This window comes from Barbus barbus, assembly GCF_936440315.1.
Source record: "Barbus barbus genome assembly, chromosome: 41".
Classification (NCBI taxonomy): domain Eukaryota; kingdom Metazoa; phylum Chordata; class Actinopteri; order Cypriniformes; family Cyprinidae; genus Barbus; species Barbus barbus.
In genome coordinates this window covers 6,131,002-6,145,260 of record NC_136719.1, presented here as the reverse complement: position 1 = coordinate 6,145,260, position 14,259 = coordinate 6,131,002, and the positions used below count along the sequence as shown (strand labels likewise).

The 14,259-nt window shown below is 38.6% G+C and overlaps 1 protein-coding gene across 1 annotated transcript in view; it reads right to left on the bottom strand.

Moving 5' to 3' along the window:
• Nucleotides 1–240: 240 nt before the first annotated feature.
• LOC306860317 (neuron navigator 1-like) overlaps nt 241–14,259 on the bottom strand; it is a gene marked incomplete at its 5' end in the record, with an annotated part of 140,624 nt that continues 126,605 nt past the window's right edge. The window contains 15 exons of the mRNA XM_079401954.1: nt 241–4,742; nt 4,831–5,040; nt 6,244–6,362; nt 6,531–6,727; nt 6,869–6,940; nt 7,291–7,445; nt 7,538–7,773; nt 7,998–8,166; nt 8,772–8,864; nt 8,956–9,053; nt 9,167–9,371; nt 9,748–9,910; nt 10,072–10,256; nt 10,774–10,892; nt 10,983–11,094. Of these exons, the coding sequence (XP_079258080.1) occupies nt 4,659–4,742; nt 4,831–5,040; nt 6,244–6,362; nt 6,531–6,727; nt 6,869–6,940; nt 7,291–7,445; nt 7,538–7,773; nt 7,998–8,166; nt 8,772–8,864; nt 8,956–9,053; nt 9,167–9,371; nt 9,748–9,910; nt 10,072–10,256; nt 10,774–10,892; nt 10,983–11,094 (2,217 nt within the window). The 3' untranslated portion in view covers nt 241–4,658. The remainder of the gene's footprint in view (nt 4,743–4,830; nt 5,041–6,243; nt 6,363–6,530; nt 6,728–6,868; nt 6,941–7,290; nt 7,446–7,537; nt 7,774–7,997; nt 8,167–8,771; nt 8,865–8,955; nt 9,054–9,166; nt 9,372–9,747; nt 9,911–10,071; nt 10,257–10,773; nt 10,893–10,982; nt 11,095–14,259) is intronic.

Below are 14,259 nucleotides of genomic sequence, written 5' to 3'. Positions count from 1 at the left end.
AACTTCTTAATGTCTTTAATTTAATCCTAGTTTTTAAACTTTGGCGCCCTCTTTCGTCTAAAATTGCAAATACAAAGTGCAGTACATACTGCAGTTACAAAATTCAGGCAGTAGATGGAGACAAACCTGAAAAAAAAAAGAATAGAATAGAGTTGAGAAGTTCAGTGATAAAGTTTAGTGATTAGCGGTCATGTTCTATTACATTTATGTAATAATTACCAAATAACACAAAATAAATAAATAATGCACAAAACTATGGCACGAGTTTATTGGAAACATGAGTGAATATTTGATGGAATAAATCCTCTCAGATCAGCACATGCCTTTATAACCCCTTTCCAGCAGACAGTTTGCAAAAAATAATAATAAAAACAAACAATAACAAAAGGTGTATCATCATAGGGCCGGATCTTTTCATATTTTACTGTGATTGTGGTCGCAGATGAGTTTACTATTTACAATGCTTACAATTGCAATGTTCTATACAAAATAGAAATATTTCTTAAAGAAAGCAAGAAAAAAAAAAGAGGAAGAAGACGAGAAAGAAAAACAGTTTTTGTTTAAAATCCCGCTGGGACAGGTAGGTCCAATGTGTTTTTCCAGACAAACAATGGTGATACACATCAACATTAAAACACCATCAAACCTGCACATTAGCTTATCACATATACCATTGTTATCTGTCATTGGTACTAACAACTCAACTCTACAATGTTATTCCAACGCTGCATAGTGACAAATCAATCTGTTTTGATTAAACAATACTGAACATGTTTAATCTAAAACAAGTGGAAATAGTTTACAAAGCACAGGTTTTCTAATATTATTGTGCCTGCTTGAACATTTAGCGTTGTTATTCGTAAAACAGTAAAAATAATGAATAAATTAATCGAAATTTAGACACTCCATTTTAAGTTGTCCAAACTGTATCAGTTCATATGCAAGACAGCAGATATGATAAAGCACACTGTACTCCGATGGCAACTATATCTGTGAGACGAGAAGAGACAGTGGGAAATGGCTTTAGTTTGTGCTAGCTGGCAAAGCAGCCTCAATTTCCAGGACATCTGGAAACGAGACTACTGGCGAGCTCAAATCTCAAAGTTATTTTATAAGCTAGCATAAAAAAGGATAACACGTTCGCTCGCATTCTTATCCTCCACAGCAAACAATCCATTGCAAAACATAATAGTTTAGGTATTGCAATGTCCAACGAGTTGGCTTATATTAGGCACATTTTCATGACAAACACCGGGGAATCTTCCCCAAAGCCCCAAACTATCCTTAAACGATTAAGGGAAGTTTATGATCATACGATGAGCTGTTAAGACAGATTTTGAGGTACTTGTGTGATTTGAAGCACCGCTGCCACTTATTTTTTACTGTTTTTTTAATGCGTTGTTATGGCCAACTCAATCGCAAAAGCCATTCAATACCTTGTACGAACCGGAAGAGAATACAGAGGACACTTTTATAGTGAATAATAACGTACACAGGCAACATGATCTAGTTACTTTGTGGCAGTTAACTTGTCTCTACAGGAAAGGCGATAAGTGAGAGATGACTGCGATCCTCGCTGTAATGTATATATAACCAGACACATTCAGTTATACAGTAGTTGTTATATTTTAGCCTTGCTCTGTTTGTTCTACCATAGACCTTTTTTGTTTGCATTTTTTGGCAGTTTTTTTGAAAATCTATTTACAAATGTCAGACTCGGATCCTTTAGTAAAAAAAAAAAAAAAACGTACAAAAAATACCTTTAAAAAATGCTCCTCTGGTTATTCATTTGGAGAGCTACGTCTGACAATAACAGGACACGTAAACACGAGCACAAGAGTCAGCAAGCATCATCAAGAGCACTAGGTGTGTTGGCAAACTGAAGTTTTGATCCAATTTACATTCTCAGATTATGTTTCATCTGACATTGCTATAGCGCTAGTACTAACCGGTTAGTACATGTACATGAGAAATTCAGTTTCAATTTGGTAATCTATGAAACGGGTCACAAAAGATGCTCTTGTAGACTGGTTGCCAACACATCCTTTGGCGTCTCATGATAAGGTGCCTTTTTTCGATATAATTTTCCTCCGTTAAAACTTTCATGCACATACAGTTCTGGAGCACCTGTAATCAGCCAATAGCAAACGCATTAATGAGTTACAATCCACCATTGATATTTTTTAGGGTGTGTTGAATCACAAGATATTCTGTCATTATTACAATTATTACTGGAATGATTTGAGAGTTTGTAAAATACCCTGATAAGGGGTTGTCCTGTGACTTAAAATGACCAGAAAAAAAATGATGTATTTCCAAAACTGGCTACATGGTTACAGATAACCAAAGGACATAAGTGTGTGTAAAACCGTGAGCTAACACTGATGTGATTTAGCTTTGAAGCTCTAGACATAACACAAGCCAAACATAAATTACTAAACCTCCTACAGACATAAACTGTTTAAACCATTTTGGCTTTGTTCACACTGCAAACAATCCTGATGTGTTTTCAAAACCAATCTAACTGCATCTTATTTGGCAGGAGCTCAAATTGGCTTCATTTGTTCAGGCAGTGGAGTAAAAATCCAGTATATTTACAGCCCTGTTTCCACCTTGTATTAATATGCATTTTTGGTGATCCAATCACAAGTGTTAGGCACTAAATGCAGGTGTAAACATGGTCTAAAACTGTGATCGGATCACTGAAACCACATACAGAGATAGTCAAAAATGCATGTGACCAAATTAATCCTTATTTGTCCTGAATGTGCTCCGAACTGAAGTGAAGCATCACCTTCTTGCCACCCGCTCAACTAAAACTTGATTGTTCTGGGACGTGTTGAGAGAAACTGCACCAAAATAAGTAATTCAAACTTCATGGTGTTGGCAGCTGCAATCTGTATCTTTTTCATTTGCTTCCATTCCTGCTCGCTCATAAGCTGCACAACACGCTTTCCTTCATTCAATAGTATTTGTGTGCCGCACTTGGCACTCTTGCAAAAGAGATGTTGAGTATCCCAAAATAAAAGGGGAGGTTCTCAACAAAATGCAAAAACGAGAGGTCACAAGAGATTTGAAACACATTAATGCCAGGTGGAAACAGGGCCTACATTAGTTGCTACATCAGTACAAAGCCAAGTGAATTGGGTTTGGGGTGTCAGTGAGAACAAAGCCTTTGATTTTCTTGATAATCTATGAGCACCTTGGGTTCTGGAACTAAAGCCGAAAGTATACTTCCCTTGTCCGTGTCCCGCTCCGGCTCACACAGTCCATGTTATGCAATTCTTGTCTGTGCACAACATCCGTGTGCAGCCCGTTTATTGTGTCTGCCTGCCATGGAATTGTGCATGGACAATAGCAATTGTGGAAGAGATTTGAGTGCTTGAAGGCCCACTAGAACATGTTCACAGTCACAACGCTCAAGTTTACTTTGAAGGGCTTGAATGCTCAACGGCGCGTGAGATGGAGCAAAACATGGAAAATGAAGTATATCTGTGCCTTAAGGTCAAAAGCACTGGACGCACATAAACAATTACTGAAAGTAAGATGTTGCATACTGTTCCCATGCACCAGTAACAGCACCTTTGTTATAACTGACAGCTATTTATTCGCCTGAGGTCGCCCTCCGACTGTATCAGGCGGTGGATCACATGAACCCTACTGCAGTCATCCCCAGCTTTGCTGCATCTCCAAGTGCCACCTTAATTCAGCAACTTTTGTAGGCAATAAATGACCAACAATATCAGGCGGTAGATCACATGAGCTTCATTGTATGTTCTCATATTGGTATATATTTGCATATAATTGAAATTCATCCTTTGCCAACAGTCTTTATCGCTCATGTCGCCTCAAACTCTCACAACTTCTGGTTGTTTTGTTGCTGCAACTCACCATTGGAGCGAACTACCTACGAATCTCGAATAACCAGTCAGTGCTCTTGATTGAAAGCTATGAATCAAAGTGCAACCTCTCAGAGATCTACAGTCTACATCTATCTGATGTCTGCATGTTTTATAGGAATGAATGCAACCTGGTTATGGGTATGTACTGCACCTTAACTGTGAGGTAATATAGAGTAATATTCTGATTTCTATGGAACTGACTTTATGATATATGGAGGGACATCATTTAAGGCTGAATTCTAAGCACCATCTTGTACATTACATTTTGGATCCATGCGAGTTGGTCTAAATGTAACAGAGTTCAAGCGACTTGATCTTGAGGATGGAGTGTAGGTACTTTTGCAAACAAGAATATATTTTTGGTCCATATGGTCAGATATTACTCAAAGCAAAAGTAATATCAAACAACTGCAGAGCATATTTTGTTCCCAGTATGATAGACAAGAACATTTCAATCCCCAATCTTCACAATCCCCAGTTGCAAGTATTGCCATGCCACTTGCAGGTTAAATAAGCAAAGGAAGGACTGGTTAAGACAACAGTGCAAAAAAGATTCTCGCTCAGATCTGGCAGGATCAGTTCTTATGTTTTTCTTTCAGACTTAGAGTTCTGTCTGCTTTGACATGGATGTTCTTGAGAGTTCCTCTTCTCATCTCCCACAAGCCTTTTGAAGACAGGAGGTGCAAATCAGCTGTACAGAACAGTGTTTTGTAACAGCACTAGCCATTAATAAACTCTCGAGTCTTTCAGCTCAGCCTAGAAATTGGGGTTGCCAGAAATATCCCGTTCGGGCGATTCGATGTAGTTGGCAGACTCCTGGAGTTTCAGCAGCATCGCCATCTGAATGAGGGACAGAACAAGTACAGCTTGTCACAACACATGCAGATTTGTTTACAAAGGTTCAGGTGTAGTTGTACTAGACACTCACCAGTGGATCAGACTCCAATGTGGACAGAGATGTGTCCTTGTTGGACGTGTCCCTTTCGTCACTGGGCTGCTGAGTTGGAGCAGTATTGGGCCCAGTGGTTGGTGGAGGGAGGTGAAAGAGTTTGGCCTGGTCCTGTTGAGCTGAAGGCCAGGGCAGCGTATCCCTCACCCACTCCACTGGATCCTCCCATGCTGCTTTCTGACCATGGACCTGAAATATATCAATGCAGAGACTGAGCTTCAAGGCTCCACTGCACTTCGAGAACACATAATAAGTCATATGATCCACCAAAACGCAACTCTTTTAGCAACAGATGAGCTCTTGCCTCATTTTGGCTAAAATGTAAAAGCCATGACATACCAAGCCGACTTCAAAGAACTAATGGCAATTAAAGTCGATGTTGTTGTCACTGTTGTGTCTGGACCAAAAAGCTATGCTTCAACACACCGCACAGACTACACCTGCATGGAAGGACTTAACTGTCTATATCAGCATCTATTCATCATTCGAAAGGAGAAACCGAAACAAAGATATACAAGATATACACAGACATATGAAATGTAAACAAAGCAGTGCTTGCTACCATTTTGAATATCAGTTATGCTGATAACTTTCATCATTTTAAGCAGCTATGTTGTTATGAAAATATTCACATATTGGAATGCTCAGGTAAGATAACGTAACATTACAGAACAATACAGAGTTCTCAAACTCTCTGATGGCTATGGCACCGATTCAGCATGTTGAATTGGGCAAAATGCCGCTGATGTTAGCCTGATGAGAGCCGACGTGTATATACACCAAATACACCAAAAAACTAGCCCCATAGATGTTCGCCAGTGGCCTTACATTGGCTGATGGCCAGCTTGGTGTGTCCTGGCCTCAAGGCAGAATAAACTCTTAAACCAGCCTAAAATGTTTTACTAGTGAACCCCTGTAGTAACAAAAAAACACACAAGGCTGACCAGGCTAAGCACACCAGCAATGACCTGCAAACTAGCTTAAACAGTATTATCCACCAATGATAAAAGGTCAGTAAAGAAAGACAGAGAAACCTTAGAAAACCAAGATGTAGATGGATAAACAAGGTTAATTAGAAATCATTACCTAAAAGCATAAAGCTGTTAGATTAGCAGCTGTTGAAATCAATTGGGAGTGTAAGTTGAGTCTCTTGCACTTTTTATATGGTGCACAAGAGTAACCATCAAGAAAGTTGCTCCCTATGAAGTGTGTTTCAGTTTGGTCACTTATGAGGATGACCATCTTACTGCATAATCTAGCTCCAAAACGGTTTCTAGTGATCCAGAAGAGCTTGAATTGTTTAGTTAGTGTTGGAGCTGAACTGCTCACGGATGGTGGCCATCCGTGAGCAGGGTTAGACATATCTGCTTCAGTAATCAGTAATCAGCTTACCTTCACACCATCCTTAGCTCCCTCCTGAAGATAAGGAATAATAGACTGGTTCCAGAGGTCAATAAACCATAAGCGAAACTTTGCTAATGATACTGGGCAAGACAGGAAGAAGCAGGGACCTGCAAAGACAGGAGCCAAAACTTAAGTTACTGTAGGTTATAACCTAACCTTTGAAAAGTTGTTCTGATAAATTTGCTAATATAAATGGTTAAATAAGTTTTTATTTATTTATTTTTGTTCTGAAGAGCACTGTGTAAAACAGACATTCAGAACACGTAAAGCTGTACCTATGAGGAAGTCTGAGGTGCTGTGTTTCTCCAGGAAGGTATGGAGATGATACCAGAGTTTAGGCACCCAATCCAGAACCCTCAGCATCTCAGCGCTGTGAACTGAGCTTTCATCCTCCGTTTCGATCAACTTCCTGTGCAAGTAACGTACTAGGAAACCATTTGCAGGCTCCACGTTGTTGGAGAAGGTGACCATTCTTCAGGCAAACAGAAAATTACAAATGGTTGGAATATTGATATGGGATTTAAAACAAAAATATATTTTTATAAATATGTAATATGTTTTACCACAATCTACAAACTGGAATGAAACAGTGCTAAAGAAATGAGGAACTTACCTGAAGCTGAGATGCAGGCCATGATTAGATGACATCTTAACAGACTGATTGGTGGTTCCAATGACGTAAGGACTGAAACAAATAACCAATATATTAAATATAATATCCTAGAAAAATACTTCCCAAGAAAACTAAATTTTAAAAATGAAAACAAAAAAACTCACTTGTAAAAGAGTGAATCTCACAAAATTTGTCAAGAAATACTTCCAGGTCATTTTTCCCTTAAATTATATTTAAAATTATATTTTGCAAAAATAAAATTTGAATTTTTTGTATCATTAAGAATTTTTGTAATGTAACATTAATTAAATGACAATTAAAAATATTTTCCACCACATTCTCATTACTGTAATGCAAATACATTTTTTAAGAGATACAACATACAATACAATATCGCGTCCTTAACATAGGAGCTTCCTCACCATTTGTGATATTTGCAGGTCAGTGCACTATTGACCAGGTCAGTGATGGAAGATGCGTCACTGATATCGTCCAAGATAATGACCAATGGAATGTCCTCAGTGCCACAATCTCGGTCAATCTGATTGGCCAGATTAGACAGGTACAACTGCAGGTCCTGACAAAGAGAAGACCAAAATGAGGCTTTAAAACTGCTGGTCACACCAAACCAGTCAGTGTTTCCGGAGAAGTGTGATTTCTAGGCTTCACCTTGCAGGTCTGTTGGTGCATGTTGAAGGTGGTGATAAGGCCAGGGTCGGGCTCACGGCCGCTCCTCTCTAGTAGGTACTCAGCCAGTCGGGTGGTGAGATAGGTCTTCCCCGTGCCACTGGGGCCCGACAGGACCAGCCGTCGGTGCTTCAGAAGCAGACTTATGTAGTGTTGCATCATGGGCTTGGGGATGAGCGTCTCAAACACCAGACTGTCCACACACTTTTCCTTAAAACCTGGAAGAGAGCGAGATTAGTTTAACCAGAGGTAAGTGACAAGTGCCATGGAGAACTGCACTTTTTTCATAGAGGAAGTCAGAGATTCTAACATTACAAGGCAAATGAAGCACAGCATCTGTTCTGATGCCTGTGATTTTGTCAATTCGAACAGAATTTCACTTTCAGTGAGGACACCTCACATTGTCCCTGTGTATGACAAGTTGAAAGTGTAAGTTTTTCACCTTTGAGGGCGACAGTGACGAGTCCGGCACCCTTTTTTAAACAGTCACAGGGTGCACTTTCTGGGGCTTCGGCTCCAAGCACCCTCCAGCTCTGATTAATACTGTAACTGTGGATAGAGTCGACAGACAGTCCCATACTCGCACTGGGATCCACCTGCAAAATATAGTCCTGATGTACAAATACAAATAACAAATTAGATTCATTAAGTATTATAATTAAATACATTACTTTACATCTATCTATCTATCTATCTATCTATCTATCTATCTATCTATCTATCTATCTATCTATCTATCTATCTATCTATCTATCTATCTATCTATCTATCTATCTATCTATCTATCTATCTATCTATCTATCATATGTTAAACACACATACACACACACACATATATTTTAAATATCAATTGAAAAATATCAATTAATTAATTAAAGATCAATTGAAAATAGCAATTAAATAAACAATTACATTTAAAGCAATTGACAATAAATCTAAAATCATTTTCAAAAAAATTTAAATAAAGAAGAAAAAAAATCTTTTGACTTTTGATAATATTCCAAGAGTTATTATTAAAATCCCCTATTGACTTTTGAAATGTTTGCCATCATATATCAACAGCAATGACATGGTATTATTTGCATGCTAAAACGTTATTAGATTTTTGTTCATACATATTTCGCATACTACATTATGATTGTAAAATTACGATCTTCCTTTTTTGCATATATTTAAACATTTTTAGCTGTCTTTACAGCACAGAATGAGATCTCACCCTGAAAGCTGTGGAGATGTCCGTGTCTAACATAGACCATTCAGTTTTCCCATGAATCCTCACAGAGCCGATGTAGAAATCCTGCTGCCTCACCTGCTGATTGTACATCAGTTTGCTTATTTAGTGCATATGATCTAATGTTCATGTATGTAAAGCCATTTGCAATATGTTTTCACGTATTCACCTCTCTGGACACTTGCTGGTCAGCTATACGGACCACCACACGCGTAAACACCTCATCCCTCTGAGATGACAGGCTCAGTAACTCCATAGGAGCAATGTCTGCTTGACAGAAAAAAAAAAATAGTAAACTCAATCCGCCAGATTAGTAATGGGATGCAATGCTTGGAACCAACAAGTTTTTATGTTTAAGTATGATATCTACAGGAACTCACCAGTGTTGGAGCACTCATTGAGGCTGAGGCTGAAGGACTTGGTGAGGCTCATGGGTGGTTTGGTTTGGTTGGAGTTTAGAAGGCTGGCCAGACCAGACGGCTGGGAGGTGGAAGTAGAAGGTGGGCCGCAAGGAAGGACAAGGGATGATGGAGCACTTCCTGTTTTCAGCTGATCGTTCTCTGCCTTCAGACTCTCCACCATCCTCTACAATGAGAGATTTTGATTAAAATTTTGTTTTCAAAGTCATGAACTGCAGTGAAGATATGCACGGTTCTAGTGTAACGTTTCACTTATTTGTGAAATTTCACAGGCAAAATATATCCATTGTCTATTGTCAATAGTGTAGTAGTGATGTATGCTCACACAGAAGTTACTTTCAAACCACTTAGCTTTCTGTTGGTCAGTGCGACAAATTCACATGACCAACTTGAACCCATTGCAAAATCTATCGCTCTTATGTGTAATTCCCAATCGCGTAGATTCCTATCGAAATGACTGTATTTTGCCCATAAAAATTTGCAGAGCAAAGGTAAATGTGACTGCACCTTAACACCAAAATATTACTGAACTTGTCACTGACCTGCATGTTGTTCATGGTCTCTCGTAGATGCTCCAGTTGGTGTGCTGAGCTCAGCGCTTCTAGCCGAATGTCCGTCAGTTTCATCTCTTTCTCCCACAGCTCAGACCGCAGATCTGACACCATCTTCTCATCGCTCTCATTTTCCTCGTTACTTTCATGGATCCTGTTAGAATGCAATGTCATTACTGTTTAAAAAGTGCTAACACTTAAAAGTAGTCTAAAGTGTGTAATAGGCCAATTACTGCTGCATTTCCAAGGTAAAATTGCCCACTTTTGCCTGATTTTCACCTGATAATGTGATTGGCACATGAGGACTTTACTCACACAGAGGAAGTGGCTGATTGGCTGGATGGGAGGGAAGTGGGTGGGTTCTCTTCATCTTCATGACCCAGTTTTGGCGAGTTGGGTGCAGAAGAGTCTGGAGTGGCAATCTCTTCAATATCCGAGTACATGGAGCCACCTTTAGTGCCCTTCTTAATGCTGAATGCCTTGCCAAAAGAACTTCGTAACTACAGAGAAATCAAGAGAAAGACAGAGAACTTAAAATACACTGAAGTAATTCACAAATATAAGAAATGTTTGTTTATTCATTTAAAGTTTATTTAACTTTTACTATTGTTTAAAAATTCAAATGTGAAAGAAGTCTTATGTGATAAAAAATACAATAAAAAAAGTAATCTGTGGAGCATGGCTGATGCCAGTATTTAAAAATGACAAATATCTGCATTGGCGATTTATTGGTCAACCACTTATGCTATCCTGCTTAGTGAATTCACCTCTTAATGTAACATATAATATTTTACACATGAAAGTATAAGCGGCAGTGACTGTCAGAGGAGCTGCACCGATGAAAACCTTACTGTAGAGTGGTTTGAAACAACAGATGAGGAACATTCCCTCAGAGATACGTATAAACTTACCTCATAGACCTTAGAGATTTACAAAAGAAGAAGAATGGCTATGTGCTACGCTAGCAGATAATAATAGTCACTAAAATTCAATCTTAGGCTCTTTTTTTCCACTTACCCAACTCTTTTTCTTCTTCTTCTTGGCGTCGTCTTTCAAGCTGCCCACACTGGAGTGGCTGGTAATGCTGTTCAGACTAGAGATGCTCTCGGATGAGTTCTGCCTCCTGATTCGCAACTCTGAGAGAAGAAATAAACAGCGTTAGTTTGGTAACATTCATCGTATATTTAGCTAAAACTCAATTTGAGGTACATGTTTGCTGTCTTCACCTTTGGGGGCAACATCTGGGTTATTGAGTGCGACTTGGATGACGGCCTGCGCCTCCATGTTTTTGGTCTTTAGGTTCTCGATTGTTTCTCTTAGGTCCAGTAATTGACCGTCCTATGGAGAAAAAACACAGATGTATTTAGTCCAATAGTGAGGTCTAGTTTTTTTTAGTGAGTATATTATGATTTTTCCATCCCAAAGTGACACCCCATAAGCACTACTCACTAATTTGTACAGTATGGATCTACATGTAACTGACATCATTCTGAAAGACTGCTTATGTGATATCATCATGTCAATTTAGTACAAGCAACACAAGACAGCCAATTACATTTATAGCTGGGGAGACTGGACTGATTTTCTACTGTGTTAATCATTTAACTCAGCCAGTTAAGAGCTACATTTTTCCTGAATATGGTCCCTGCAGCACAGGTTTTATCAGCTGGCAATTTTCAATGCACATTTAACAGTGCCTGTTTTTAAGTTCCCTAGCCCGACCTTCAGTCCACAAGGCTGGTCAGGAGTTCTCATCTCTCTCATCATCTGAAACAAGGAGATACAAACATTGTATTCAGTTTAACTGCTGTACACAGATGCACACATATCTGTGTTATCTCTCCCCTTCTCCTGCATTCATAGATCCGCACACTAATGTTACTGAAGTTATTAGCTAGTTATGTTGGCCTGAGAAAGTCAACATACTGTTGACTGTGTGAAAGATGCTTGGGAGAATTGACTGATTTGTCACTGCTCCCAGGCCATAGCTGGTGTTTGCAGGTTGTACCTGTGGGCCCTGTTTGAAATAGTTTAATATAGTTTGTTCTATATATTTATTTGTGCTATTTACACAATGTAAATTTTTTTTAAAGTTTGTAGGTGTCCAGGTACAGTAACCGAATAATCAAATATAAAATAGCATTGCATATCTTCACTGCATAAATTAAATATAGATCAACTGTTAAAGTTCACTTAAGTTTATGTTTGCTCTCTATGTGCGCACCGAACACAGCGCGCGAGTTCTCTTTTGAGTTTTTCCACGTCCTCCTGTGTTTGAATGTTTATAAACTCTATAAAAAATGTTTAAATGGGCAAGGCATAAAAACGCGTGCAAATGATAAGCTTTCATGGCAACGCGCAGCAGTGGTGCATTTTTAGGATGGCTTCAGCCATCAAGTTGAAATGAAAGAGTTGCGCAATAGCACTGGTCATCAACATAAACACAGCGTGATTTTCAAAAATTCAGTGCTTTGACCGCAACACAGACTGGGTGAATTTATGAACGAACGTGTGAAAGTTCTGTCACAAAGATGTTACATATCTTTACGCTTTTTTAAGTGGGTATATGAAAATCCTTTACCTTTGCTAGTGGGTATACGCCATATACCTGCGTATCACGTAGACTACACCACTGATTTAGTGTTTATCCATTTAAAGCAAAAACATTGAAACGGCATTCCCCAAAGTGCTGCTACTGACGGTTTTCCAAACAAATGTAGGTTAACTTCTGCTTTCCACAGTGATTTACTGCCTGCACTTGACCAATGAGATTTACGGCAGACAAAGCCACAGGGACGTCGACAAAAGGTCCTCCAGCTGTGCATCACTGTTACCTCAACATCATGTGCTTTCTCTGAATCACTGAAATGATCCGTAGGGTCACAGCCACTATAATGAATGCATGAATCCGGGTCACTGCCTCGCAGCGTAAGCTCTCTAGACCGGCTGCCTCTTTCACAGAGGGCAATGTGGCATGAAAGTCAGTGTTGCACTTCTAAACCCTCCTGTATGTGCGTTAATTTAGCCAAAGGCAAATCATGAACTCCAAATTTTGGAGTATGGCACAGATAAACGCAGTGACCCCTTGACACTAATTTAAAGCCAGCAACCCCCAACATCCATTCAGTCATAATTTGATCCAAATTTGCTCTTTGGCTCTCTGTGACTCTGTGAAGTTACATGTATTGATCCAAATATGGGTGGTAAAAGGACAGATAAGAGGTAATATGTTTCAAACACATGGTCAAATAATATAAAGAAATTAGAAATCCCCCCCAAAAAAAAAAAAAACCTAGGCAAGCATCGATCCGATACTCAGTATCGGTATCAGCTCCGATACGGTCATTTTTTGCGAATCGGGTATCGGTCAGACGAAACCGATCCAAATTCGATATTGTGCGTACACTATTCTGTGTTATTGTTGAGCCCCACTAAAGACACAAAAACATTATAAAGCACCATAACATTTCCGTGCATTATATTTCTAGTGTTCTGAAGCTGTTCCAAAATTTAATCTGAGGTACAGATGAATATTTAAGTCGTTAAATTCAAGTTCAGGTAAACTCTTCTCTCCGCTGCGTCTGTCTGTCATCCTCCATTCAGCATTCAAGTCAAGTCAAGTCACCTTTACTTATATAGCGCTTTTTACAATGCAAATTGTGTCCACAATATAAACACTGCACAATATATAAAAAAAAGGAAAATAAAGTGTCAATAAGTTTGAATAGTGTCCCCAACTAAGCAAGCCATTCAAACTGCGTGTCACGTTCGGTTGCTAGAATCAAACTCTCTTCAAGAGCGCACAGTAACTGAGGTTTAAAACTGCTAAAAGAAAAGGCTTGATAAACTAACGCACAGATTTAATACACTACGCATCAATATCACGGGATGCGCATAAGCGCTTTGTGCCACTCTGTATTGGAGCCTTTCGTATTGTACATTTGCGCAATGAAATTATTAATAGTCTTTCTTGTTCTGTCCCATCTATCATATGCTGCTGTCATCATTACTGTGCTATAGATTTAAAACAAATGTCTTTTAATTTTATAGTATATATTTATATATAAATGTATTTGCTTTGTTTTTTCAAGAATGTATTTTACAATAATACAAAGAGCAATGTATACCATTTAACCAGATTTAGTCCTACACTTATTCACTTTTATTTGTAAATAAAAATGTTTCACTAGGTTTTATAAAATTATTGTGCACCCATGATTTTTCTAGAGTATCTTTTGCTGCTCTTATCCACTGCTGCTGGCGCTTATCCACTGACCTAGTTTATAATAGTATTTTTTGTCATAGATTATTATAATTTTTTTATTTGTTATTTTTCATTAAAATTAAGTTATCTATATGTAGTAGATTGTGTTTAATAAGAGTGATGATCAGGTAAACACACAGAAGTATAGAAATTCTACATCGATATAAAAAAAAAAAATCTGCGCTGGTATCAGACTGGATCGGTATCGGCAGATACTCAGAATTTTCGGGATCGGATCA